At 42.1% G+C, this 25,185-nt stretch overlaps 1 protein-coding gene across 1 annotated transcript in view; it reads right to left on the bottom strand.

The window, feature by feature from the left end:
- Nucleotides 1-25,185, bottom strand: part of TEKT3 (tektin 3) — a 176,506-nt gene that overhangs the window by 18,432 nt on the left and 132,889 nt on the right. Inside the window, exons 4-5 of the mRNA XM_060133174.1 lie at nt 7,157-7,764; nt 4,266-4,349 (exon numbers count right to left, since the gene is read on the bottom strand). Of these exons, the coding sequence (XP_059989157.1) occupies nt 4,266-4,349; nt 7,157-7,735 (663 nt within the window). The 5' untranslated portion in view covers nt 7,736-7,764. The remainder of the gene's footprint in view (nt 1-4,265; nt 4,350-7,156; nt 7,765-25,185) is intronic.

Raw genomic sequence — 25,185 nt, 5'->3', positions numbered from 1 at the left:
CCTCCAAAAGACCCAGTTTTTTGTTCCAAACGGAGGCCAACCTCCACCCTAGGAGGCCAGGTCTCCCCTTGTCCTGCCTCTGCCCTGCAGCCCAGCTGCTATACTCGTATAAAATCTGCACCACCCATGCCACTCTGCTTGACCACGCACATGGCATTTTGATGCTGCTGGGATGTATATATTGTTACACGTATAGCAGAGATTTTGTGTGGTAGCAGAGATTTTTAAAATAAATAGTTACTTCCCTCTGAAATTCATATTCACATTACAAAATTTAGGAACCCAAAATAGCACCTAGAAGACATTTAAAAAGTGCACATAACGATCGCTACCACTTTTTCAAGTGAAAAGTGATCATGCCATCATACTGAACACTGAACGTGAAACCTGAACACTTTCCCATGATATAAAACTATACTGTGCTGAACAAGCTCAAAAACATTTAGACACCACCAAAGGGGATGCCTTTTTTCAAGGTTTTGACAAGTACAACCAAATTGCCCTTCAGAAGAGTTGCACCCATTTACAACAATAAATGAGTGTGAGCTTCCTCCCCTCACACACCCAGTAGACACTATGATTCCTCTCAATCTTTGCCAACATGAAAGACCACCCCCCAGTAAAAGCACACCTGTTCAGATGTGCAGGTTACTATTATGACTGGGTATTTGTTCATGATTTGACTTTCTTCTCTTGTGAACCACCTGTTCATGTGCTTGTCTACCTTTTCTGTTATGTTTTTCTTATTTATAAATATTCTTGTATTTAAAATTCAACCCTTTCCCATTATAGGACACATATATATTTTTTTTTTTACCAGTTTAGCTCTTGCCTTTATATTTTGTGTGTGGTGTCTTTGATATACAGACATTTATGGTTTCTATGACATCAAACGATCAAATGTTCCCGTTGGGTTTCCGCCTTTGTTCATGTGATTTTAGAGGCCTCTTCACTCCAGTGTTAATTATTACTCAACTATATCGCCTTCTTATTCTTTTATTGTTTAATTGGTTAACGTAAAAATATTATGCCTAGAGTTTATTTCAGTGATAACCCTCCTGCCTGATTCTTTGATACTCTGCATGACTGGAGTAAATGAAAAACGAAATTCCCATGACATGTTAGCAAGTCCCCCTGCCTTTACAGGCAGCAAGGATTTCTCACACATTCTCACTGAGGGTTGTGCCTGTCTTTGATATTTTTGGTTGTTTGGTCTTCATCTTTCTCTATGGCTGTGTGTGTGTGTGTGTGTGTGTGTGTGTGTGTGTGTGTGTGTGTGTGTGTGTGTGTGTGTGTGTGTGTGTGTGTGTGTGTGTGTGTGTGTGTAGCCATTTCATGGAGGTGTTGGCAAAGGATACATGGAATACTGCTTAGAAAATATCACTTAAAACCCAAAATCCCAGTGAGCTTTTATGCTATGTGTACACTATTCACACAGAGGGAATTCCTGGAACTTTCAGTGGAAAAAATTACGTTTAATGAGACTCTTGCTATAAAAAAATCCCTTCAACACTAATCTTTATACTTGAATTTAAATAATGTCATATGGTGAACATCGTGGTTGGAAGCAGAAGGCTTCCTTGGAACAGGGAATGCCTGAAACCAAAGACTTTTGTAACTGTCCCCAACGCTAACTTACCTACTAGTCTGCACTCACACATGGGGCTGGTCTGGAAACGCCTCCATGAAGTGACTGCAGGGCAAGGGCCTTATTCCCTCAACCGCCCGTGAGAAGAAAGTTTGCCGGAAGGTGGTGGGTACAGACAGAGGGCAGAAGTGTGAGAAGAGCCCAGATGTCGTCAGACCGACAGCTGCCACCTGACACCCAGGGAAGTGAAGGTCATGGCAGAAAACCCAAGAACCACACACTAGGAGCCTGGCAAGTGATGCCACCCCTTCTGGATCCTGAACTTGGGGAGGAAAAATAGACCCCAAGAATAAAAGGGTGGCAGTGACTCCTCTGAGTTTCTCAGAGTCTCAGTGGCCAAAATGAATACACTGTGGCTTGAGATGGAAAGAGAACAAGGAATCACATCCAAGCATTTGAAGAACCTTGAATTAATCCTACTATCTGAGCAGGCGAAACCTTTGCAAAGCATCCCTTACGGTTCTCCTCTTGGGAGCTGTGGTCTTGGGATGGGGTGGCGGAGCGCGGAGGTAGAATAGAGGCTTCACAGCCTTTGGCGTGCCCTCACCTCGAGCAAACCACCCCCCCCCCGTTGCCTCACCCCCCTGCGTCTTGGGTGGAATAGTGGTTAAAGACGTGCTCTGGCATCAGATAGCCCAGGTCCAATGCTGCCTTTGCAAATGCTGGGAGCAAAGGCGAGTTATAAACAAAGGGTAATAACACCTGCCTTTCTAGGCTGTGGGGTAGATAATTATGTGCCTTGCAGATGGAAGCTCTCACTAAAGGGTAGGACTTATAATGCGACACGGGTCATAAAGTATGATCTAGAACTTAATCCTCACGTGCGATGTGGCCTCCACCCTCTTCTTGGCTGACGAATACTGGCCAGGTCACAAGAACTCCGAGTTCTGACCACACACTTGGACGTGTGCTAACTCTCGGCTATACCCTGAACTGTGGATATACAATCATTTCTGGGACCTCACTGTTAAACCCAGACCCTGCTTCCTGTGGTTCTATGTATCCACAGATACATACAAACTTAAAGGCTTAACTGAGCCTTTTTAAGTTTGGGGTAAGTGGGTAAACTATCATACTCGTAACAGGTAGAATAGGCTACTGAAATCACACTTTAAAAATCAAACTATAAGTCCAAATGGAATCTGGATAATGGCAAATGTCACCTATAGGAGCAAGCACCCCATTTCTATAGACAGTGTGTTTTGATGACGGCATTCTCAAATTCTCACTCATCCCTGAGTTTGGGAAGCAGCGGTGTTTCCTTAAAGATGTGCACTCTCAGTGTTTGCTCCTGAATCACTTGAAGTTGACCCATCACCTGGCTGGTTGTGAGGCGGCTGGGGTCCTACAAGCCATTTAGAGGCGGAAATCCCAGACGGGGAAGGCGTTTCTTGCTACTGGTGGTGAGAATCCACCCAGACATTCTTTGCATGCTGGTATCAGGGTTCTATTCAATACTGTCTCAGAGCAGAACCCTCTTGGGATGGAGTCATAGAACCAGTAACAGTACCATCAATAGGAAGGGGAAGGCAGAAGGCATCAGGGTCAAAGAAAAGTTCACTTTTAAGCTTCATGAATGTGAACCAAAAAATGAGTTACCAACGTACATATGTCTGGCACTTGGGGATGCAGAACGAATGCTTAATAGAGTATCCGGGCTAAAAAAAAAAGAGAGACTGGGAAGGGTCCCAGGTACCTAAGGGCTGAAATCTTAAGGAATGGCAGAGATCTTGTGGGAGAGAGCCTAGGAGGTAAGCTCCCGGATGGCTGATCAAAAGCTGTCCAAAAGCTGTCCAATATACCCTTTGATGCGTGGATTACAATTTTGGAAATGTATCCTGAGGAAATAATCAGAAATGCATACAGTTATCAATATGATGCATGTGTGGAGGCAGGGGCCACTTGGGAAGAAACCTCTGGACCTTCCCCTCAATTTGGCTGTGAACCTAAAAGTGCTCTAAAACATTGTCTTCTAAAAAACCACAGCACTGCCTTTCCACGTCTACATTTAAGAATAAACATCATTGGGCATTTATCCAACAAAAAAAGCACTATTCAAATGCATAGATACACTATAATTCTAACCTGGAAGATATGTCTGTGTGTCTTTAAATTGGGTGGTATCTACCTAAGTATGATTATTAAAAAGACTGAAATACTCTAACATTAATAGTCATTTCTGTCTAATTGAACTTAGGTGATTTTTATCTTTACTGCATTTTTCAAATTCTCTCAATAAATATCTATTACTTTCATAACCCCCCAAAAATATATCTTTTCTAAAAAATAAAATAAACAACAAAGTCCTACTGTATAGCACAGGAAACCATATTCAGTATCTTGTAATAAACCATAATGGAAAAGAATATGAAAAAGAATATACATATATATATGTATAACTGAATCACTTTGCTGTACACCAGAAACTAACACAACATTGTAAATCAACTATACTTCAATAAAAAATAAAATAAAATGTATCTGTTCGAAATACCATAAATATCTGATACTATAACTCCTTACTGTGTCTTTACATAACATCATTTTTTGTTTCTATACATTAAACGCACATTTGCAATGAGGTTTCTTGTTATTGAAGGGTTTGCCCCATATTTACCGTCAGCAACTCTTTTTCCACTTCATCATGAACTAGATCGATTCCCATTCTCTTCTCTCGATGAAACAGACATTCCCGGGCTACCTACAGATACACAAATAATGAAAAACACTAATACAACCTGACTAAAATCAGTGACTAGCACTTCTAATAACCTGTTTCTAAAACAAGACAATAGATGCTCCCAATACCAACTTTTCAAGGCATTTTCCTGGAAATCAAACAAGAAACTCAGTGTGACAACTAAGTGAATCCTGCTGCTAGTGAAAAGGTAAAGAGTTTGAAAAAAATTCCTAATTTGGAAAGTTGACAAATTGAAGCAGATGGCATCTACTTAATCCCCACAAATCAGCATCTGAGAAAACTATGTGACATCAATTCCTTCTAGAGAAATAGTTCAATAACCCAAATCATAGTCTTCAAGATCTTATTTCCAAATGTTTTCTACTGAGAAGAGTGAAGAAGAAACAAATGATTACTTAAAGACCTCAAAATATTTGTGTGGCCAAAAATCCAGGTGATTATTGTTAAAGTACCATTTATTGTTTTCCTAATTATAAAAATAATATGCGGGGCTCCCCTGGTGGTGCAGTGGTTGAGAGTCCGCCTGCCGATGCAGGGGACACGGGTTCGTGCTCCGGTCCGGGAGGATCCCACATGCCGCGGAGCGGCCAGGCCCGTGAGCCATGGCCGCTGAGCCTGCGTGTCCGGAGCCTGTGCTCCGCAACGGGAGAGGCCACGACAGTGAGAGGCCCACGCACCACAAATAATAATAATAATAATAATATGCTTTATCCATTAAAGAGAAAAAGTAGAGAGAAGTCAAAAATGAGTTACCCATACTCCTATCAGTTTTGTTTGTTTTTAACAGAAGTTACAATGCCCTCATAATTTTATTCTTTTTAGGATTGATGTTAAATAGTAGACTTGAAATAGTCTATGAGACAAAGTACATTAATGACTCCAATGGAAAACAGCTTAGATAGCCAACAACTAAATTATGCATGAAATAACATTATGTAAATGTTAAAATACTTTTTTCAAAGAGTAAGTATTTCATGACATGGGATGACTATAATGTTAAATGTTTAAAAAGCATAAAATATAATAGTATGTACACTGTAATCTGGATACGATGTCATTGAACAAAATCTTGGAGTGAATCTCTAATTTTTTAATAGTCTAATGTACACTGACTAGAAGATGAATTAAGGGGTTGAAGGGAACTCTGATTATTTTAATGTGTATTACGAAATTGCTTTCCAGGAAGTTTCTACTCATCCATAGTCTACTAGCAATATCTGAAGTGTCCGTCTTCTGCACTTTTGCCAACCCTACATATTATCAGTTTTCATTTTTGCAAATTTGGTAAGCCAAAGACGGTTACTTCATTGACTTAGTTTGCATTTTTGTTATTGAGTTTTAATATTTTTGTCTTATATACAGTTGATCATCAGTATTTCCTCTTTTGAGCTGTATCTGTTCATGGGACTAATTCTCATTTTAATTGGGATCTTCTGATACCGTGTTGATTGTAAATGTTTAAACACACAAGGTATCTGGACAAAAACTGCAGAAAAGTATTTAAATTATGCCCATCTCATTGAAAGCAGTCATCACTGAAAGGAGTGTCAAGGGAAGAAACTGAATCTCCTCTGGAAATTAAGTAAAAGGTAAGTGGCTGTCATTTTAAGTGTTCATTAAAGTAAGTGGTGGGTTGGGTGGGATGGGATGTATTGTAGAATAGACCAGGAATCCTCAAAATGATCCAGAGCTCAGAGAAAGTATGGAAGGGCTTCTGATCCCATGGTGAGTTCTTTTAAAAGAATATCATTAGTGTCCTGTCGACCTTTCTCAGGATTTCTGTGGTCGTGTGTATTTGTGTGCACTCGTGTTTAGTGGGGAGGAGGGGTGCAGTAAGAAGCTACGGGGTGCAGTAAGAAGCTACGGTGTGCAGGGGTCTCCAGCAAACCCCCCAAACAACTAGACTTCTAGCTCTTCGATTCTCTAATCTCACACAAACATGGAAAAAAATAGTGTTCGCTTTGCCCATTCACATATACACAACTTCTAAAATAATCTGCATCATTTGGACATCTTCACATACAGAATGTCTTCTTCCAACGGTGGTGGATAGAATGGGGTCAGGGGGCCCATCGCACACTCAGAGGATTAAAGGTAATTTGATCTCCATTCAGAAGCCTGGTCAGAGGCCAGCAACCAACTGAAAGGCTGCCTCTAGGACCAAAACTGGCTTAACTTCTATCCCATTTCTCTATTTAACCAAACTCATTCCATTCCCAAGAAGCTCTAATTTGATCGTTTCACCGTGCCTGAAGTGGAATCATAACATACATGCAGAAGGCATTTCATGACACAGACTAAAAGAACAGTTTTTTTCCTCTCAAACAACGTTTATGTTAATCCAGGGACAGCAATAACCAAGCAGCCTATTTAAGAGATGGGAAGATGGCATTTTCACCATAAAATACTGTGCATCTTAAGAGCGTCGCTTTAATTAGCCTCCTTTGCTTTGCATGCAGAATTCTCTCTACTTTTTTTTCTTTCTTGGCTGTACCACTGGGCTTGCGGGATCTTAGTTCCCCAACCAGGGATTGAACCTGCGTCCTCAGCAGTGAAAGCACTGAGTCCTAACTGCTGGACCGCCAGGGAATTCCAGAATTCTTTCTACTTAAATGGTTGTTCGGTATAATGTGAGAAAAATGGCAATGGTTTTATCGTCACTGAAACCCGGTACAGATTTATTGACAAGGGCTTGGCTTCTACAGGGGAAGCGAAATATAATTCAATAGATAAATAACCTCAAAATTTCAACGACAGGGTTATAATCATAAAAATGCACTGTCCTTTTAATAAGGTCTTATAGTTACCTGAAGAGGGGCTTCTGTCTCCATCAAAGCCCTCTCCAGTTTTTTCTTAACATCGGTTAGTTCATTTGTCTCTCCAATCATTGCATCCAACTCATGAATGATTTCAGATTTCCAAAATCCTATGTCGTTGACTCGTTCTCCCAGATTGTGGGTAGAGTCTGCCTGGGTTTTTCTCGTTTGTTGATATTTGTCTTGAATCAAGCGAGATGTATCTACCCTTAGTCTCTCTGAATTGTGTCGGGAAGTGTTGGATTCTTGAAAGTTGGTTAAGTTGGACCTGTACCAATCATCTGGGGTATATCTGGTGAAGAGTGTGGTTCTGTTGGAAACACAGGGAAGCGTGGTGCTCTCGGACACCCTCTGAGATCTGGTGCAGCACGGGTCCAAGGCTGGCGAGTTGGAGGCTGCTTTGTAGTACGTGCTTGGTCTCCAAGGCAGGCTCAGACTGTGGGTCAGATTGCAGTGCGGGAAGCAGTTCCTATAGCTTGAGGCCATGGCACTGATGGCTGGTAGGAAGTTGGCTGGTGTTGGTCTAGGGTGGGCATAAGGTGCCGCCAAAGTAGAACCTAGAAGCTCCATGATGCTCAAGCACTATTTGTAAATCTCTCCTGCTTAAAAGGGGGGGGGAAGGGGGGGAAGCAAAAATAGACGGTCACATAAATAACCTTTGGTGAAAACTCACAGATCAAAGGGTCCATCTGACTTACTATAAGCAGCAGTGTTGTCTAACACATTAGATATTTGTTTTAATTTGATAACCACCTTTACTTGTGATAACATATTCTGCATTTATTTTTCATCTCTGTCTCTGGATTGTATTCAAATTACATTTTTGTGGGTTGGCCTTTTGAAGTTTTGACATATTTTTTCAATCATGAGAAGTAACACCGTCTCGTAACAGATTCAAATGAAGAGCCTGAACTATGCTTTCTAACAGATTGGGATTCAGATCTCGGCTCTGCTATTTACTAGCTGTGAGACCTGGTGCAAATGACTTAAGCTCTCTGCCCTCATCTCTAAGTTGGGAATAATAATAGTAATTGCTACTTTGGTTTGTTATAAGCAGTATTAGCCACAAGGGGTTGCTGAGCGGCGCCCACCCCCCACCCCCCAGTCTTCCTAAATAAACACACGATCAGAGTAACACCGGTGTGGCAGGTAAGCCAACGTAACTCAAGGAAGTACCTAGATCCCCTTTTCCTGGCAACTTCCCACCTCTAAGCAACTCCGGTATAGACAGACATGCTATGGCAGCCCCTGAGCATTAAGTAAGATGATGCTAAGTATTTGGAATACTCAGCACAGTTCTGGGCACACAGTTAATGCTCAATAAATGTTAGCTTTTAAAATTACTAGCTCAGAGGTGTATACAAAGTAAAAGATAAATATCCACTCTCCCCCCTTCAAAATAAACTCCTCAGAAGTAGACACTGTGAATAATTCATTACTAGTTGTATCTTTCCAGATTTTTCCTTTTCATATACCAACATATATATTATTTTTAAATCTATATACATCTCCCTATATACATATGCACAGAGTTTTTTAATACAAAAATTGAATTATCTTAATCATTATATGTATCATTCCAGAACATGCATTTTTGAAAATATATGTATTTTGGACCTCTCCCCCTGTTAAAACATAGAGAGCCACTTTATCCTTTTTTACCAGCTGAAAATATTCTATTGTCCAGAATTTGGGGTCATTGCTAGTCCAGAAAGCCAAGGATGCCATAGACTATGACATACTTTTCAGCATCTGAACGTCATTCTGTTTGGGGGTTAATGTCTATAGATGCATTTACTGAAAAGGAAAAATAATATCAGATCCAATTCTGTAGGCTCCTATTCAGAAAAAACAAACAAACAAAAACACATTCAGAGTCTGCCTGCCGATACAGGGGACACGGGTTCGTGCCCCGGTCCGGGAAGGTCCCACATGCCGTGGAGCGGCTGGGCCCGTGAGCCATGGCCGCTGAGCCTGCGCGTCCAGAGCCTGTGCTCCACAACGGGAGAGGCCACAGCAGTGAGAGGCCCACATACCGAAAAAAAAAAAGAAAAAAAAAGAAAAAACACATTCAATGATTCTTTAAATAGCTGTTTTGACGCCATTGGTACCCAAACCACAAAATAATCTATTTGTAGAATTGTGGCCAAATTAAAATCCACTCGGACTACATGTGATGAAACAGCTACCCACTGCCACTGGTGGTATCCCACCTGACCCTAGCTCCCTGATGTTTTCCTTATTCTTCCCTCCCTCAGCCCCCAAACACTTTATATGGGCCAAGTTTAGAGTACGATGGTAAAAATGAAAGCCTTAATAACCACTTGCCATTCCACACCTAAGTCTGAAACTTAAAACATTGCTTTTTGAAAAAGCAAATTCCAAGTAACTTGAGCCACGAGGGTCCTCCTGGCTACTTTTAGTTTCAACCCCTTCCCCAAGTCACATCTAGAAATAATCCCATCAGTTTTCTTTGAGCAAGAAGCTTCGAGTGGGATTGGACCACTCTTGCTTGGCTTTTCTTAATTCCTGACAACAATGAATCTAAAAGCTAATGTCACACTTGGTCCTTCAATCACGGAATTCCAGGTGTAGAATTCCCACATGTATTTACTCAACACCTATGATGCTGAAATCTTGAGGCAGCTCAATCCATGTCTGTCAAATATCAAACCACGAGTGTTCAGGTTTAACACGTGTGAAATGCAGGGGTCCACAAGCCAGAGGAGACATATGACTTGAGAAAATCAATATGGTTTGTAAAAGCATCCAGTGATAATTTTTAATTAGAGATGGGATATAATTTAGAATCTGGAATCTGAAGCATAAAGTCAGTTGTTTAAAAAGTTCCCGGATGTAGAGCTCCTCATATATGGCAGTAAGTTTCACATGAGAGACAATATTCCATTGCCACTCCATATTCCAATATTCCATGTTCCAGCTCCAGTAGGCCCCCTTCTAAGTCATTTAGGAAGACCCAATAAAAGACAACAGCCTGGCAATGTCTTTTTTTCTTTTTTTTTCTTTTGGTCATTATTGGCCAAGAAAATTGAGAATCTCATGGCCTAAGAAATATTTAACTCAAAATAGATTTCTGCCTTCAACCAGGATAGAGTAATAAAAACTAGACTTAGCCTCTTACACCTAAAAATCTAGACAAAATATATGAAACAACTGTTTTCAGGCTGCACAGGACTCTGATCTGTGAGAGAAGAGAAACAAAAAAGGTGAGCCCTCTGATCACCTGGAGGCAATTTCCAGACTATGGGGAAAATGGATGGAAACCAAACAGAGCCTGGCAGCATCTGTGAGTTGAGGAGGAGGCCAGAATTTGGGGAGGCTGAGACACCTGGAAGTTGGGACGTGGGATTCTGGAGTAAAATGAGTTATGCAGACAAAGCGCTCCATAAATCTATGTAGGGGTCCACTTGGGTCTTTGCTGAGTAATAGGTTGTACATACATCAAGGAATGTTCCACAAACCTTGGCAAATAATGATGGCAGTGTTGTTAGCTGCACAATTCCTAGAGCTCACAGAGGGCCCAGAGACATTTTGAACCCAGACCAGTCAGAGTGGAGAGTTGTTAGTGGTCACCTGGAGCATTTGATGGAAAGCCCAGAGAGGTCACGCATTAGAATGGGGCCGACCTATCTTTAGAACGAAGGTACTAAAGACTCTGGAAAAGCTTGAATTCAGGCCTCAAAAAGCTCAAACTAATCCACAAGTAAGTGCCTGCCAACATCGGGAGCTCAAATATATAGCACCACAGTGTCCAGCATCCAATCAAAAACTTCCAGACATGCCAAGAAGTAGAAACGTGTGGCCCGTAATTAGGAGAAAAATCAGTCAATAGAAAGAGGTATACAAATGGCGGAGATGTGACGGCACTAGAAAACCACGCACAAGTATTTAAAGGAAAACAAGAACATAATGAAGAGAGATGTGGAAGACTTAAAAAAGAACAAAATGAATCTTTAGGGATAAAACATATAATATATCCTTGCACAATTTCACTAGATTGGAGTAACTGCAGATTAGACACCAGAGAAGCAAAGATTAGTGAGCTCGAATCTAACCAAACCAAAGCACAGACTTTTTAATTCACTGTAAACAAAAAATGAAAAGAGCCTCAGTAACTTACGGTATAATATCAAGTGGTCTAACATCATGCACTTGGGGTGTCACGTTAAGACGAGAGGGAGACAAAATATCTGAAGAAACAATGGCTGCAAATTTCCCACATTTGATGAAAAGTACAAACCCCTATGTCTAAGAAGCTCCACACACTCCAGGAGGATAAGCACACATCCATGTGTGTGTGCACACACCACTACCTCAAGGCTCATCATTATAAAATGGATGAAAGTTCACAATAAAGAGAAAAAATTAAAATCAGAGGAAAAAAGACACAATAGATAGAAAGGAACAAAGATAAGAATCAGTGAAGAATTCTTGTCAGAAACTATGCAAGCCAGAAGACAATCAAACAACATCTTTAAAGGGCTGGAAGAAAGTGTAATCCTAGAATTCTATTTCCAGTGAAAATATCCTTCAAAGATGAAGGTGAAATAAAAGGTTTTTTTAATATATATATATATATATATATATATACATATATATATATATAAAAGCAAAAGCCAAGAGAATTCAGCTGCAGCAGAACTGCACTAAAAGGGCTGTGAAAGGAAATTCTTCAGGCAAAAGGACATTATACCAGATGGAAACTTGGAGCTACACAAAGAAATGAAGTCTCAGAAATGGTAAGTATGTGTGCTAATAGCAAAAAAAAAAAACTTTTCTAACTTTTAAATTTCTTTAAAAGATGGCTGCTTAAAGTAAAAATAATAAAAATTCATTGGGAGGTTTATAATAAAAACAAAAGTAAGTTATATGGTAATAACAGCACCAATGATGGGAGAGCAGAAATGGAAAAGTACTATTGTTAAGGCCTTATGACTAAAATGGAATAATGTTATTTAAGCATATACTACAGTAAGTCAAAAATGCATACTGTAAACCGTAGAGCAGCAGTTCTCAAAATGTGACCCAAAACCATGGGCTTGCCTAAGACCTTCTCTGGAGTGACAAGGTCAAGGTTATTTTTATAGTAAACACCCAGATGTGATTGGCCTTTTTCACTCTCGTTCTCTCAGAAATGTACAATAGAGGTTTCCAGAGGTGACATGATATGCGATATCACAACAGACTGAATGCAGAAGTAGATATGAGAACCCACCGACTAACAAAAATTTTAAAACTTTACCAAAAATGTGAAACAGTGCCACTCTTCTAACTAAATTTGTTTCAGAAAACATAGTTTTTTAATGAAAAGTATTGTTTATGTTACTATATAATAGGTTGTTATGGTTACTTTTAAGAGTTAATATTTTTAATTTCTCTATTTTAATTTCTGATATAATAAATATCAGTAGCTGTAATCTACATAAACTAAAGCTCTACAGAGTATCCTCTCTGACCATATCAGAGTTAAATTAGAAATCAATAATAGAAAGGTGTTCGGAAAATCCTCAAATACTAGGAAGCTAAACAACACACTTCTAAACATCCTATGGGTCAATGAAGAAATAACACGGGAAATTAGAAAATATCTTGAACTGAATGAGAATAAAAAACAGAACGTATCAAAATTGTGAAATTCAGCTAAGAGTGTTTAGAATGAGGTTTATAGCTTTAAACGCTTATATAAGAAAATAAGAATGAGCTAAAATCAATGATCTATACTTTCATCTTAATGGCTAGGAAAAAAAAAAAAAGCAAAGTAAACCCAAAGTAGAAAGAAGGAAATAATAAAAAGTCAATGAAGTAGAAAATGAACAAATTTTTGAAAAGCAATGAAATCTTAACAATAAAATTGATAAACCTCTTGCAAGACTGATCAAGATTTAAAAAAGAGAAGACAAATGACTACTATCAGAAGTGAAAGAGGGAATACTACTAAAGCCCCTGCAAATGTTAGAAAGTTAATAACGTATGATTACTAACAACCTATGCCAAGGAATTTGACAACAGAGAGGAAATGGACAAAATTCTTTAAAGATACAAACAAAACTGCCTAAGAAGAAAAAGGTAACCTGAACAGCTGTATAGGAATTAAAGAAATTGAATCTATAGTTTAAAATCTTTCTTCAAAGAAAACATCAGGTCCAGATGGGTTCACTGATAAATTCTACCAAAGTTTTAAGGAAGAAATAGTATAGCTTTTAAAAGCCTATCGCTTACTTGCGTGAGGTGCAATGTTTAAATTATTCTCTAAATTCTAACTCAGCCTCTTCCTAAAGAGGCAATGAGCACACACTATGATCCTTAACTGATGCTATAAATATCTCACATTTGCAAGTAAACTAAACAAATTCTTTGGGAAGATGACTGAAAATAGCTGTGGAAAAATTCATCCCCTAAATCATGCAATTGTTTTTTTATTATGCTTTTAGTCATGACCAAAAAAGCATTTTAAGAAATCAGACCTGCTACAAAGTCAAATACAGTATTTGACTGTATTCATTGAAGTTGGGGTCAATAGTTATTTACATACTGGAAAAATGCTACAATAGTCTTCTATAAATATTAACATGCTAAAAACATAATTAATCACACAGAGATTGTAAGTACTGGAAAGCTCCATTTCAAACCCAAAAGGTGGCCTCAAGCTGGAGAAATATATTTTATTAGCACATTTACGCAAGACTTTAAGATCATAAATATTTCAAGGTATAAAAACCTATAGCTCATAGTCTGCAGAAGGCATGACAAGGACAGAAAGTTTCCATGACTTTTTTCACACATTGCCTCAGATCAGTGGCCAGCACAGGCTTGAAAGAATCACACAAAACCCCTGTTCCTTTGATCATATGTATTTAATTCCTCACAGTTTCAAATTGAAGCAGAAATAAAACACTGCCCCTGACACATTAATAAGTACCAGACTTAGGAGAAAGTATATCAGATTTCAGTGTTTAAGTAATTTCTCTCTATGCATATATTAAATAAGAATGCAGGAAAAGTTGAACAATCTGTTTCTTTTAAAAAAGTTTGATAAGGAACTCTCTTCATTGATGGTGAAAGTATAAATTACTACACGTTGGAGAGCTATGGGGCAGTATCTACTAAAGTTGAAAAAGCACATTCCCTATGACTCAGAAATTATACAATTAGAATGTACAAGAATATGTTTCTGGTGATTTTTAAAAGGGAAAAGCGTAAAAGTCCATCGACAGGAGTATGCATGCGTAACTTATGATAAATCCATGCAAGAATTATCACACAACAGTTAAAAGCAATGACCTAGAGCATGTAGAGAATGATAGCATTATATAAACGTTTAAAATGAGACTATATATTGGTTTCTGGATAAATACCTAAGTAGCAAAAGTATAAAAATATGCAGAGTATAAGTAAACACTAAATTCTGGTAGGTGGGGAAGGAGAAAAAGGCATGCGATTCCCAAGGGGTACATAGGAGGCCTCTTCTGTGTCTGTAAGTTTTTTTGTTTTGTTTTGTTTTTAAACAAGGGGTGGGTACCTGCATGCTTGAACACTTTGTGAAATATTTTAAAACGAAAACAGTTGGATATTTTATCATACACCTCAATACACTTGGCCTATGAGTCTGTTTGCTTTTTTCACAATAATCAAACGAGTAATTCTACTCATTTCTAAAATGTTTATTCAGCTACGCCACCATAAGCATCTAGGGAGAAAACATACCGTTACTTTGTGCAAACTGTCAAAATACAAGTGAGTGCTTCACAGCCAGAGCTGAACAGAAAAGGCCACGGACAGTAAGGGAACAACTGCTGTGACCTGAATTTCAGCAACTCTTTGAACGGCCGGGTGACTGGTTGTCCAGCCCTCCCCTTGGCTGCATTTGGAAGACCGGGCTAAGTAAGCCGGGAGAACAAGGCAGACGGTTGAGGCACACAAGAACCACAGGGACAAACACAGCACTGCCAACAGGTGTAAGGTATTATACGACCTAGGGTCTGGGGTTCTGACACACCTTTCCTGGTTCTGCATTTATAAGTAACTTCTCAATCCGCGAAAAGCACCAGAAACGTACATTAAGAAGGCTTGGGAGACTGGGTAAGTGTACCTGTGGGTTTTACGGTTTTCATATGCACGGGTGAGGGTAGCGAAGTGAAGATGGAGGCGGGGCCAGGGTTTCCACGACCTCACCCCGAATTCTGAGGCCAGACGTTGGAGTCCTAATAGGGGCGGGGACTCTGTCGGGGTCGTCCCAGCAGCAGGCAGGAGGTGCCCGAGGGACCACTCACCTGTCGGCGGTGCCGGGCGAGGGGCGGGGAAGCGGGCGTGGGCGGGAAGAGGGTCGCAGCCCCACAAACTACAACCCGCTGGAGCGCGGACTAGCGGCCCCGCCCGACCCCGCCCCGCCCAGCCTCGCCCTTCTGTGACGTCAGCGCCCGAGGACCACTCAACGACCGCCGCTGCTGGCTCCCCGGCAGCCGATTGGCCGGTGGAGGGACAGGCGGGCGGCGGGAGCCGGAGAGAGGAGGGAAACTCTGCGGGCAGGCGACCGTTGCCATGGACGCTCTCGCGCGCAGTAACCACAGCTCCGGGGGAGACAAAGAGGTGGAGGGGGTGAAGGGGTGAAGGGTCCCCCGCCTCCCCTGCGGCGCCTAAACCGGAGCTCTCTCAGCTGCGCAGACCTTGGTGGCCCATTCTAAGGCTCGGGAGGCTGACAAGCCCCCGCGTTTCAGCCTGGCTGGGAAGACAGGCTGACCTTACCCCACACCCTAACCTGGCCATACCCATTTGTGCTTCTCCCTGTGACATAGTGGATGCCATTCTTTTATTGAAGACACAGATAAATCAGTTGTGTCCATGTGGCTTTGGAGAATGGCAGCAGTTAACTAGAGATGGACAAGCCATTTTTTCTCCAAAGCTATGCGTACATAACTGACTTATCTGTGTCTTCAATAAAAGATTCTAACTCAGTTGTGATTTGATGACAGTTACCCTTGTATGTATCCTGTCTAGGCATTGGGGGGTGAGAGTGGAGAGGGTGTGTTAAAGGGCGGCTGGTGGGAAAATAAAGGAAGAGGAGGAAAAAAGTAAGAGAGGTGAGAGCGATATATGGGGATATGAGCGTGTTGGGCTGAGGAGGAATGTTTAGGAAAAGGAAATAGAAAATATTGCCTTTACAGCCAACTTTCTCTAATCTCTCTGTGCCTTCTAAATTTTTTTAATCCCATAATTCCATTTTTATGGCTATTTATACAGGGAAATTGGAAATATTTCACGTTGTCAAAGTTGGGAGAGGCGATTAAAAACATTTTCGGTCTAAATTTTAGAACAATGTAAGTTCTTGCAATGTATTCTTTATCGTTTTTCTTGGAAATTACTCAGAAACAGATTTGGGACATTTTATTCCAATTTGTACCATCAATATCAATGGTATTCTTTTCCTTGAGTGCTGTGTTGAGAATCGGTAGTTTGGAAACTATAACCTGTAACTGGGTATGGGATCCAAATGGCCTTCATGCACAGAATATAACACTAATATTTACAGAAAAGTGCTTTGTGTAGTGTTTATTGGCAACTTGAGTGTGTGATGTGTTCATTGAGAATTTTATCATTTACAACCACAGGAAGGTAGTATCCGTTGTCACTGTTATGTTTTGCTTATGTTACTAGGTTATTTATAGGGGTGTGAATCACCATCGGCTTTTTTCATTGAATGACTTTTTCATGACATGAAATTGCAGCGCACACCTCGTTGAGAGTATCCCCAGAGAGCCAAGGTACACAGACTCTATCAAGTTCAGATATCATATTCTAGCTCACTTATTTAGCAAGTGAGGAGCTGTGTCCTAGAGGCTAAATGACATGCCCAGGGTCGCATTTCTGTGTGTGTCCTTCGGATCAAGTAGAAAACAATGGACTCCCACAGCCTCTCTTTCCTTTTGTTTCCATCAGAGCCATTATGTCACCGTCGTATGTTTTCACATATTGTCTCCCCCATTAGACTATGTCCCTGCGAGGGCAGAGACAATGATTTTCCAGCCTTAGTCACGGGAACCATTTTTGAAGCACTTGCTCTGTGCCAGCTTCATACACATCATTTATGACCCTCATCATAAGGTTGAAAATATGATTCCCCTTTTACAGGGACTTACAGGTTAAGTAACCTGACCAAGGTCACATTAGCCAGGAGGTCATAGAGCTGGAGTCTAACCTAGGTCTGTCTGACCTCAAAGCCCATGGTCTTCCCCCTACATCAAATAGCTATATTCCTTCTCGTGTATTCTCCTTTCTATCCTCAGCACCAGCCATCGAGCTTGGCCTACGGTGTACTCCTAGTGCATGTTTGTTGAATGAATGAATGAGCGCTTGGAGAAGGAGGGACCAGCTTCCCTCCCTGGTGCTTAATAGTGATGATTTGGGACAAATTCCCAAATCACACCAGGTCTGTTGTATCTCTCCATAAAATGGGGCTAATGATGCTTCACTGGCCTGAAAGGAAGAGCATTAATCAGATGCTCTGTTGAAATCCTTCCCAGAAAATAGATTGAAATTCAGATGCTCACTTATGAGTAGTTCTGGGAAAGCTAAGTGTATTTAGCCCACCTAAGGGGAATGGCACCCACTTCTACAGGGACAGTTGGATGCTTCTCTTTCTCCCTGAGATAAATAAAACTCAAGGGAAAAGCAACCCAGATTGGAGCTATCAGGTGAGGTGTGTTGTGGGGTATTAATCAGAAGCCGCCCCAGCAGCTGAGATAGCTAGACAATTAATTGAGCTCTATGACCTAAAGTCTTATATGATGTGGGACACCTCTGAAATCTAATCTTAAAGTTCCATTAAGATTAGACCATTTAGAAGGTCCTGGTATTTATTGGCAGTCTAACGTCATCAATTAATCATCATCCACAATAAAGATGACTCATTTTAAGTGCTGCAGGGAGATCCTGACAATCTAAAGGAGGAGAGAAACAAAGACACAAACAGGACACTTTAAAGATGTTAAGAGTCATACAGTGGTGGGACTTCCCTGGTGGCTCAGTGGTTAAGCATCTGCCTGCCCATGCAGGGGACACGGGTTCAATCCCTGATCTGGGAAGATCCCACATGCCGCGGAGCAACTAAGCCCACAAGCCACAACTACTGAGCCCACGTGCCACAACTCCTGAGCCCATGTGCCACAACTCCTGAAGCCCACACACCTACAGCCCGTGCTCCTCAACAAGAGAAGCCACCGCAATGAGAAGCCCGCGCACCGCAACGAAGAGTAGCCCCCGCTCACTGCAACTAGAGAAAGCCTGTGCGCAGCAATGAAGACCCAGCACAGCCAAAAATCCATTTTAAATAAATAAATGAATGAATTTATTATTTTTAAAGAGTCATACAATGGTATATGTTAGGTTGTGGATTATACTTCATGCTATGTATGAAAAAACTGGGCTATATCAAGGCTACTTAGAATCTTGATCTGGCATTTTAGGAGCTGAGGCCATTTTGTAATATTCTCGTGAAGATTCTGCAGAGACTGCATTATTTTTTCAATGTGACTGATACAAGACTAACGGGTCTGAGTAGGCTGGTTTATATCAGCGATACACCGTATTTCATCCAGATGAGTCTTTATCAGTTAAGAAAAATTAGCTTCTGAACTCAGCTACCACTGGGAGGTTGTTAAACTTTAGTCAAGGAGATAGAGCATGTCAAACAGAGTCAGACAGTCAATGTCTCGAATTTACTGGACCAAGATCCCTCATGCAAGCACTGAAGGTATTTTAGCTGTGGGCATGCAAGGCAATGAATTAGACAGGTAACTGGCAGTAGTTTGATTTATAGTGGCTCACAACAGCCCATTGTTAAATTTGCAGGAATTTTGCAAGCCCATTGTTAAAGAGTCCTTATTAAGAGCTAAATTATATCAATGTATCATTAAATAAATTATATCGAAACAATGGTAAAAATACTCAAAACATCACTTTCTAATTCTTTTCCAACACTTTACTGTTTTTCATCCTTTTGAGTTTATCTTCATCTGTTGCATCATTATGGTGGAAATACTACATAATGACGGTATCCCTTATCATTTTTAAGTTCAGCAATGTCACATTGGTAAATTGGGATTGACCGTGATGGGAGTATTTAAACCATGGAAATCATTAAAAGCTACAAATCAAGGCTTCATTTATTGTTTTCTTGATTGTCTAGACTCAAGAAAGTCATAGAGAAAATGCTATAATGCAGATGAAACTTTAAAAATGTCTTGTGTCTGTGGCCATTACATTGTGACAAGCAAAAAAAATTAAGAAACTACATTCTCCCAGTATTGAAGACAAACATCTGATTCAGCAAAGAAGTGATTCATATCATTAAGTGAAATTTCAACATGCATCTTCAGTTTTGTTTACTCAACAATGTAAATGAAAATATCAACCAGCATTCAAGCTGAAACTTATTTGTTCATCAGTTGCAAGGTTGGCTAGAGATACGAGTGTAGCAAAAATCAGTAAAAGCATTTGGCAAAAATCAATTGACTAGATTCACTTTGTTATAAAGCAGAAACTAACACACCATTGTAAAGCAATTATACTCCAATAAAGATGTTTAAAAAAAAATCAATTGACTATGTGGAATTTACAATACAGAGTATTGTGTATTTTTGTGACTATTTATAAGTTGTGTGCTATGTGTCCTTTATATCATTAAAATGTATAATAAACTTATGTATGTATGCATGCAGACATTTTTCCCAGAGAGCCAGCTGTTAAATGTTTACATCACTGGAAGTGGGCCCCTGTTTTTATCCTTAAAGAGATTATTCTCTGGCAGGACACAGGCAAAACCCCTGTGCTGCAGACTCCAGTGTGGTGAGAAGCATCAGAAAGGAACTCAAGTCTCCCAGGAGTTCTGAAGAGGGCAAAGCAGCGTCATCCAAGGACTCTTGAAAGATGAGTTCACAGGTTATATGGAAAATCGCCTAGCTCTTTAGACCGATGAGGGTTTGTGGAAATAAAAATAGAGTAGGATAGAGAAAGATGTGCTGTATGTGTATAAGATATACATACAAGCTCATCTAAGCAGACCTGCTCTCTCAGGAAGCCAGATCTTGAGTCATCCAGAGAGTAGCTGAGTCATCATATTTGATGTTGCAAAACTCTGGTTGAGAATCACAGACTAGGCCTGCCAGGGAGCCACCAGATACCCTGTCATTATGTAACGAGCAGGACCCTACGGGGCCTTCCCCAGGACAGGCTTTTCCACCCCCCATATCCTCTGCTTTAGCTTCTCTCTGAACTGCCTAGATAATAGTATTTGATGCAAATTTCCCGTGTTGTTTTGCAGATGTTGAAAACCCCCCACCAAATGGAAGATGTTAACTACTTGATGACCCTGAGCACATAGCCCCAGGCCTCCTGGAGCCTAAGGACTGATGAAGTTAACCCCTGTGACACCACCCTGCTCCCTGTGACCCCCAGCCTCCCTCACCTGGCTTTTAAAAATGCTTTGCGGAAACCCTTCGGGGAGCTCGGGGCTTTTTAGGGCATGAGCCACCTGTTCTCCTTGCCTGTCTTGCAATCAACCTTTCTCTGCTCCAAACTCCGACGTTTCCGTTTGTTTGGGCTCACTTTGCTTCGTTGGGCACACGAACTTGCGTTAACAATTGGAAACCTATTGCCTCCGCCGTGACTTTCCAGTTTTCAAACGGTCTCCCATTTGCCATGGGATTTATTTCTCCAGGTCTCCTTCTTGGAATCCTCATGACTCAAGGTAATTGGGTGTCTCTTTCTCAAAGAGCCTAAAACACAAGCTAGGAATCACCTCAGGGGGGGCCCCAATTTTCTGGCCACTCGCCAAATTCTTAGGGAAGCGTCCTGAAAACTATCAGGGAGGCCGTAGTGATTCAGCAGAAGCAAGGTGAAGTCAAGACAGTACTCAAATCAGTGGAGCGGTGAAGATGGAAGGAAATCTGGCTGCCGTATCGAAACGCTGAAAGGATGCAGATGAGTGTTCATGCTTGCGGTAGAAGCAGCAGCTGAATGCCCTCGTCTCCCATGTCCCCTTCTCTCCCAAGGTGAGGCTATCAACCTAGGGAGGAGAGCGGTAGCAGAAAGAAAGAGCAGGAAGGCTATAAACCCGGAAGCTCTACAAACCAGGAATGTTGCGCCCTTTGGCCCTTGGCTCTCTGAGTCTTTGGCTGCCTTTTGCTCAAGAAAACACTTTAGTTCTAGGGATCAATGGAAACTGAGGCGTGTTGTCTGGGCTTGCTCCAGGTTCGCCCAATAACTGGATTTAAAAGGAACTTCTGGGCTTCCCTGGTGGCGCAGCGGTTGGGAGTCCGCCTGCCGATGCAGGGGACATGGGTTTGTGCCCCAGTCTGGGAAGATCCCACATGCCGCGGAGCGGCTGGGCCCGTGAGCCATGGCCGCTGAGCCTGCGCGTCCGGAGCCTGTGCTCCGCAACGGGTGAGGCCACAGCAGTGAGAGGCCCGCGTATGCTAAAAAAAAAGAAGAAAAAAAAGGAACTTCTGACCTAGCTCTGCTCACCAGGGCCCCAGAAGAGACAGGGGCTCAGGGCAGACATCTCTGTTCAGAAATGTAGGTTGAACAGTCCTTGGAGTAACAGGTCAAGTAGGGTGTGGAGAAGAGAGATACCAAACTACAACCCTCCATATCGAAGATGGAAGGCCAGCACTTTACAGGCTCCGGCAAACAAAGAGAAGCTGTGCTTGCCTGGAATCAACAGCAGCTCCTGCAGCCCACACCCCACACTTCTCTGGAATGCTCGTAAAAATACTAAGTGCTCCAATAATTAGCTCGCCGGAGTCACAGTGCAGGGACATGGTTGCTCTGCGAGGACATTCCCAGGTGAAGAAGGGGACACATCAGAATTTCCCAGAGATCTTTTCAAATGCAGATTTCAGGATCTCAGCCCAAGAGGATCTGATTCTGTAAGTCTAGGGCGGGGCCTGGAGATCCAGGCAAACTTTACTTGGATTTGAGCAATGATACCCGATCTTACATTTTTGTTCAGATGGCCCTTACTTTAATCTTTATTTAAAAAGTTGGGGAATTTTAAAGGCGAAGAAGGTACCTGTATCCCATTTGAGATGAATATTTGTCTACTTACCTAACTTGCATTGGAAATAAGTTGCCCATTTTTTGCTTGTGGGTGAGATGTTTTTAATAGTTATATTTCTCATTTAAATTAAGTTTAAAAACTGTTTTTAAGTATTCAAGAGGAATCTTTACATCTCTCCTGTTTCTCCCTTACCTGTCCCATTAAGCACACAGTGTCTTTGGAAAGAGGTTTCAGGTAACTGAATCGAAGTTAATGGAATCACAGAAAGTGAAATCTAGAAGGATCTTAATACCTCCCCAGTTCAGCCCCTTTATTAGATGAGGAAACTGAGACCAACGCGTTTAACTTGCCCCATGTCACCCAAGTGGCCACGGAGACCTGCCCCCAACATCCTTTGATGCTGCCCTGCACCCAGAGGCCTGGTGTGAGTATTATCATCTCACTGGAGCTTTTCTCCTAGTCTTGTTCTGCAAACAGCACCTCTGGCCCAGCTGAGCAGGGGTAGGCTTGCTGTCTCTGAACTCAGCACATCATGGGGCGCTCTGTCTCCCCTCTGCTTGATCAGACCCTGGCCACGGGGATCCATCCATCACCGCTTGAGGCTTCCCTAAGGAAGAGCCTTCAAGGTGAACATTTTTTAATTAAAAAAGAAAAGCAGACTTCATCATGCCTGTCTTCTCATTTACCTAAATCCCTGCAGCCTGCTTTCATATATCTTCTGAGAATACATACACCTATACGTTCTCTCTCTCTCTCTCTCTAAATATATATATAATATCTATATATACACATACACATAGTCTCTCTCTCTATATATACATATATACATATATGGATACACACATATACATACACCTATACATTCTCTCTCTATATATATGTATATCACATACATATATACTCTCGCTATATATACATACACATATATATGGATACACTACATATAGGCACATCTATATATTCTCTACTTCCTCAGAAATTACTTATTTGAGTCCAAAGTGAGAGTCACCAACCCCACGCTGTATTAGTTCTTCTTATCTCATTTTGGACTGTCGTCAATGGAGAGAGAAGGAGAGAACGCCGTGGGCAACGCCATGACCAGTAGGCAATCTCCTGCCACCTCCTGCTCCCAGGGACCAGGGCTGTCACTCATAACCACCTGCAGTGTCCCTCCACATTCCTCCACCATCCAAAGTCACCACTGCTCCAAGGACACTAAGTGCGTCATCACCGTGAATTCGAAAAGGGACCAGCCATTGCTTATCCCATGAAGGGACACAGCTCTGCAGAGGCCCCGCTGCGACAGAGGCTGCTCCCTTAAGACCAGGTCTGCATGGCACCTGCATGGTGGGTCAGCGCCCCAGCACCCAGGCCAGCACAGTTACCAGGGTGCCTCCTTCAGCAGCCAGGTCAAGGTCAGGCCCCTGGCCTCCAGCCTTGGCCACCTTCCGCTGTGTAACCCAAGCTGTCAAATACACGTTTTCCTTTTCTCTATGAGCCACGACATGGAAAGGGTGAGGCAGCACGGCTCCGGACTCACAGCTGCCAGGCATCCCTGAAGACCGCAGCATCACCTGCAGCCACTTCCCACGCCCCCGCCCGGGCACCCGCCCCAGCCAAGGAGCTGCGTGTTCCAGCCCGGGAAGAGCCGTGGAGAAGTCTTTCTGCCTGAGGTGGGCCCTCCGCGTGTTGGAAAGCACATGGGGTCAGCGATGAGACGGACCCAGACTGCAGCCTTGCTTCTGCCCCTGCCGGCCCGAGACCATGAGGAAGCCATTTAAACCTCATTGAGACTCAGTTTCCTCATCTGCGATGCTGGGATAATCATACCACCTTCCCAGCTTCTTACGCAAGTTCAACGAGAACACAGGTGAAATAGTACCTCCCCTCCCCTCCCCAGAATCCTGTTGCTCCTGTGAGACGAGAGAGGGGTACCTGAGGGGAGGTTTGGGAACCTACACGGCCCCAGGGAGCTATTTTCTCCTGGCGGGAAGGGGAGCACCACATCATCTTACAGCAGAACCACAGCAGGATGGGCCTTAATTATATGTGGCTGCAAGTCAGCCACAACCTGGGATACTGCATCAGCTCTTCCAGAAAATGACCAAGGGCTTCTTGAAAGGTGACAACTATTTTTAAATAACTAAACTGGAAAAAAAAAAAAAGAGTTTTCTTCTTTCTCCTCTCAGCTTAAGGCAGATGGGCCCAAGGACTAACCTAGATCAGGGTTTATTATGAATCTTGGGGCTAATTTTTTTTCCCTAGAGTTCCTAAGTGTTCCAAGCACACAGCCTAGAAATAATCATGGAAACAGATTACCTGATTCCTGACACACACGTCCAGGAAGTTTAATTTATCTGGTAGTGCAGTCTTTCCCTGGAGTCTCTAATGGAGCCCAGAAGAGACGGCAAAGGATGGGGACGCAGTGAGGCTACCATGGCTCGCAGGGCTGCTCTCAGGAGGCACAAAGTAGAGGAAGGGGAGGAAAGTGTCTCACTGGGTCTGGGGCATTGTCCTAGATGCAGCCCAGCTCCCCTCTCCAGCCCAGAAGAGACCAGCGGACTATTGGACTAGCCCACTAGAGGTACCGAAACACTTTCCAAGGGCCAGGCGGGCCCTCCAGTGGTTTCAGGGCAACCATTTCCATTCTGTACATATTCATTTCTACAACTGATCTGACCGGAGGGGAGCAGGGTCCTGGAATCCTCCTGGCTCCCCGCCCCTTTCACAGACACCCTTCTGACTTTCAGGAGTGTGTTGCCCTTGGGTGAAAAACATCTCAGGGTGTCCAACCAAGGGACAGTTCAGACTTGGTAATGGGTTCAGAAAGTGTATCACTCTGATAATTAGGTAGTGAATTTTGTTGCCAATCCCGTGGTTTCCAGTTGGCTTCCTGCAACGAAGAAGGAAGAGCTAAACGCTTGTCCATTCATCAAACAATTTTTGG

Source organism: Lagenorhynchus albirostris, chromosome 20 (assembly GCF_949774975.1).
Source record: "Lagenorhynchus albirostris chromosome 20, mLagAlb1.1, whole genome shotgun sequence".
Lineage (NCBI taxonomy): Eukaryota > Metazoa > Chordata > Mammalia > Artiodactyla > Delphinidae > Lagenorhynchus > Lagenorhynchus albirostris.
This window is presented reverse-complemented; position numbering and strand designations above follow the sequence as displayed.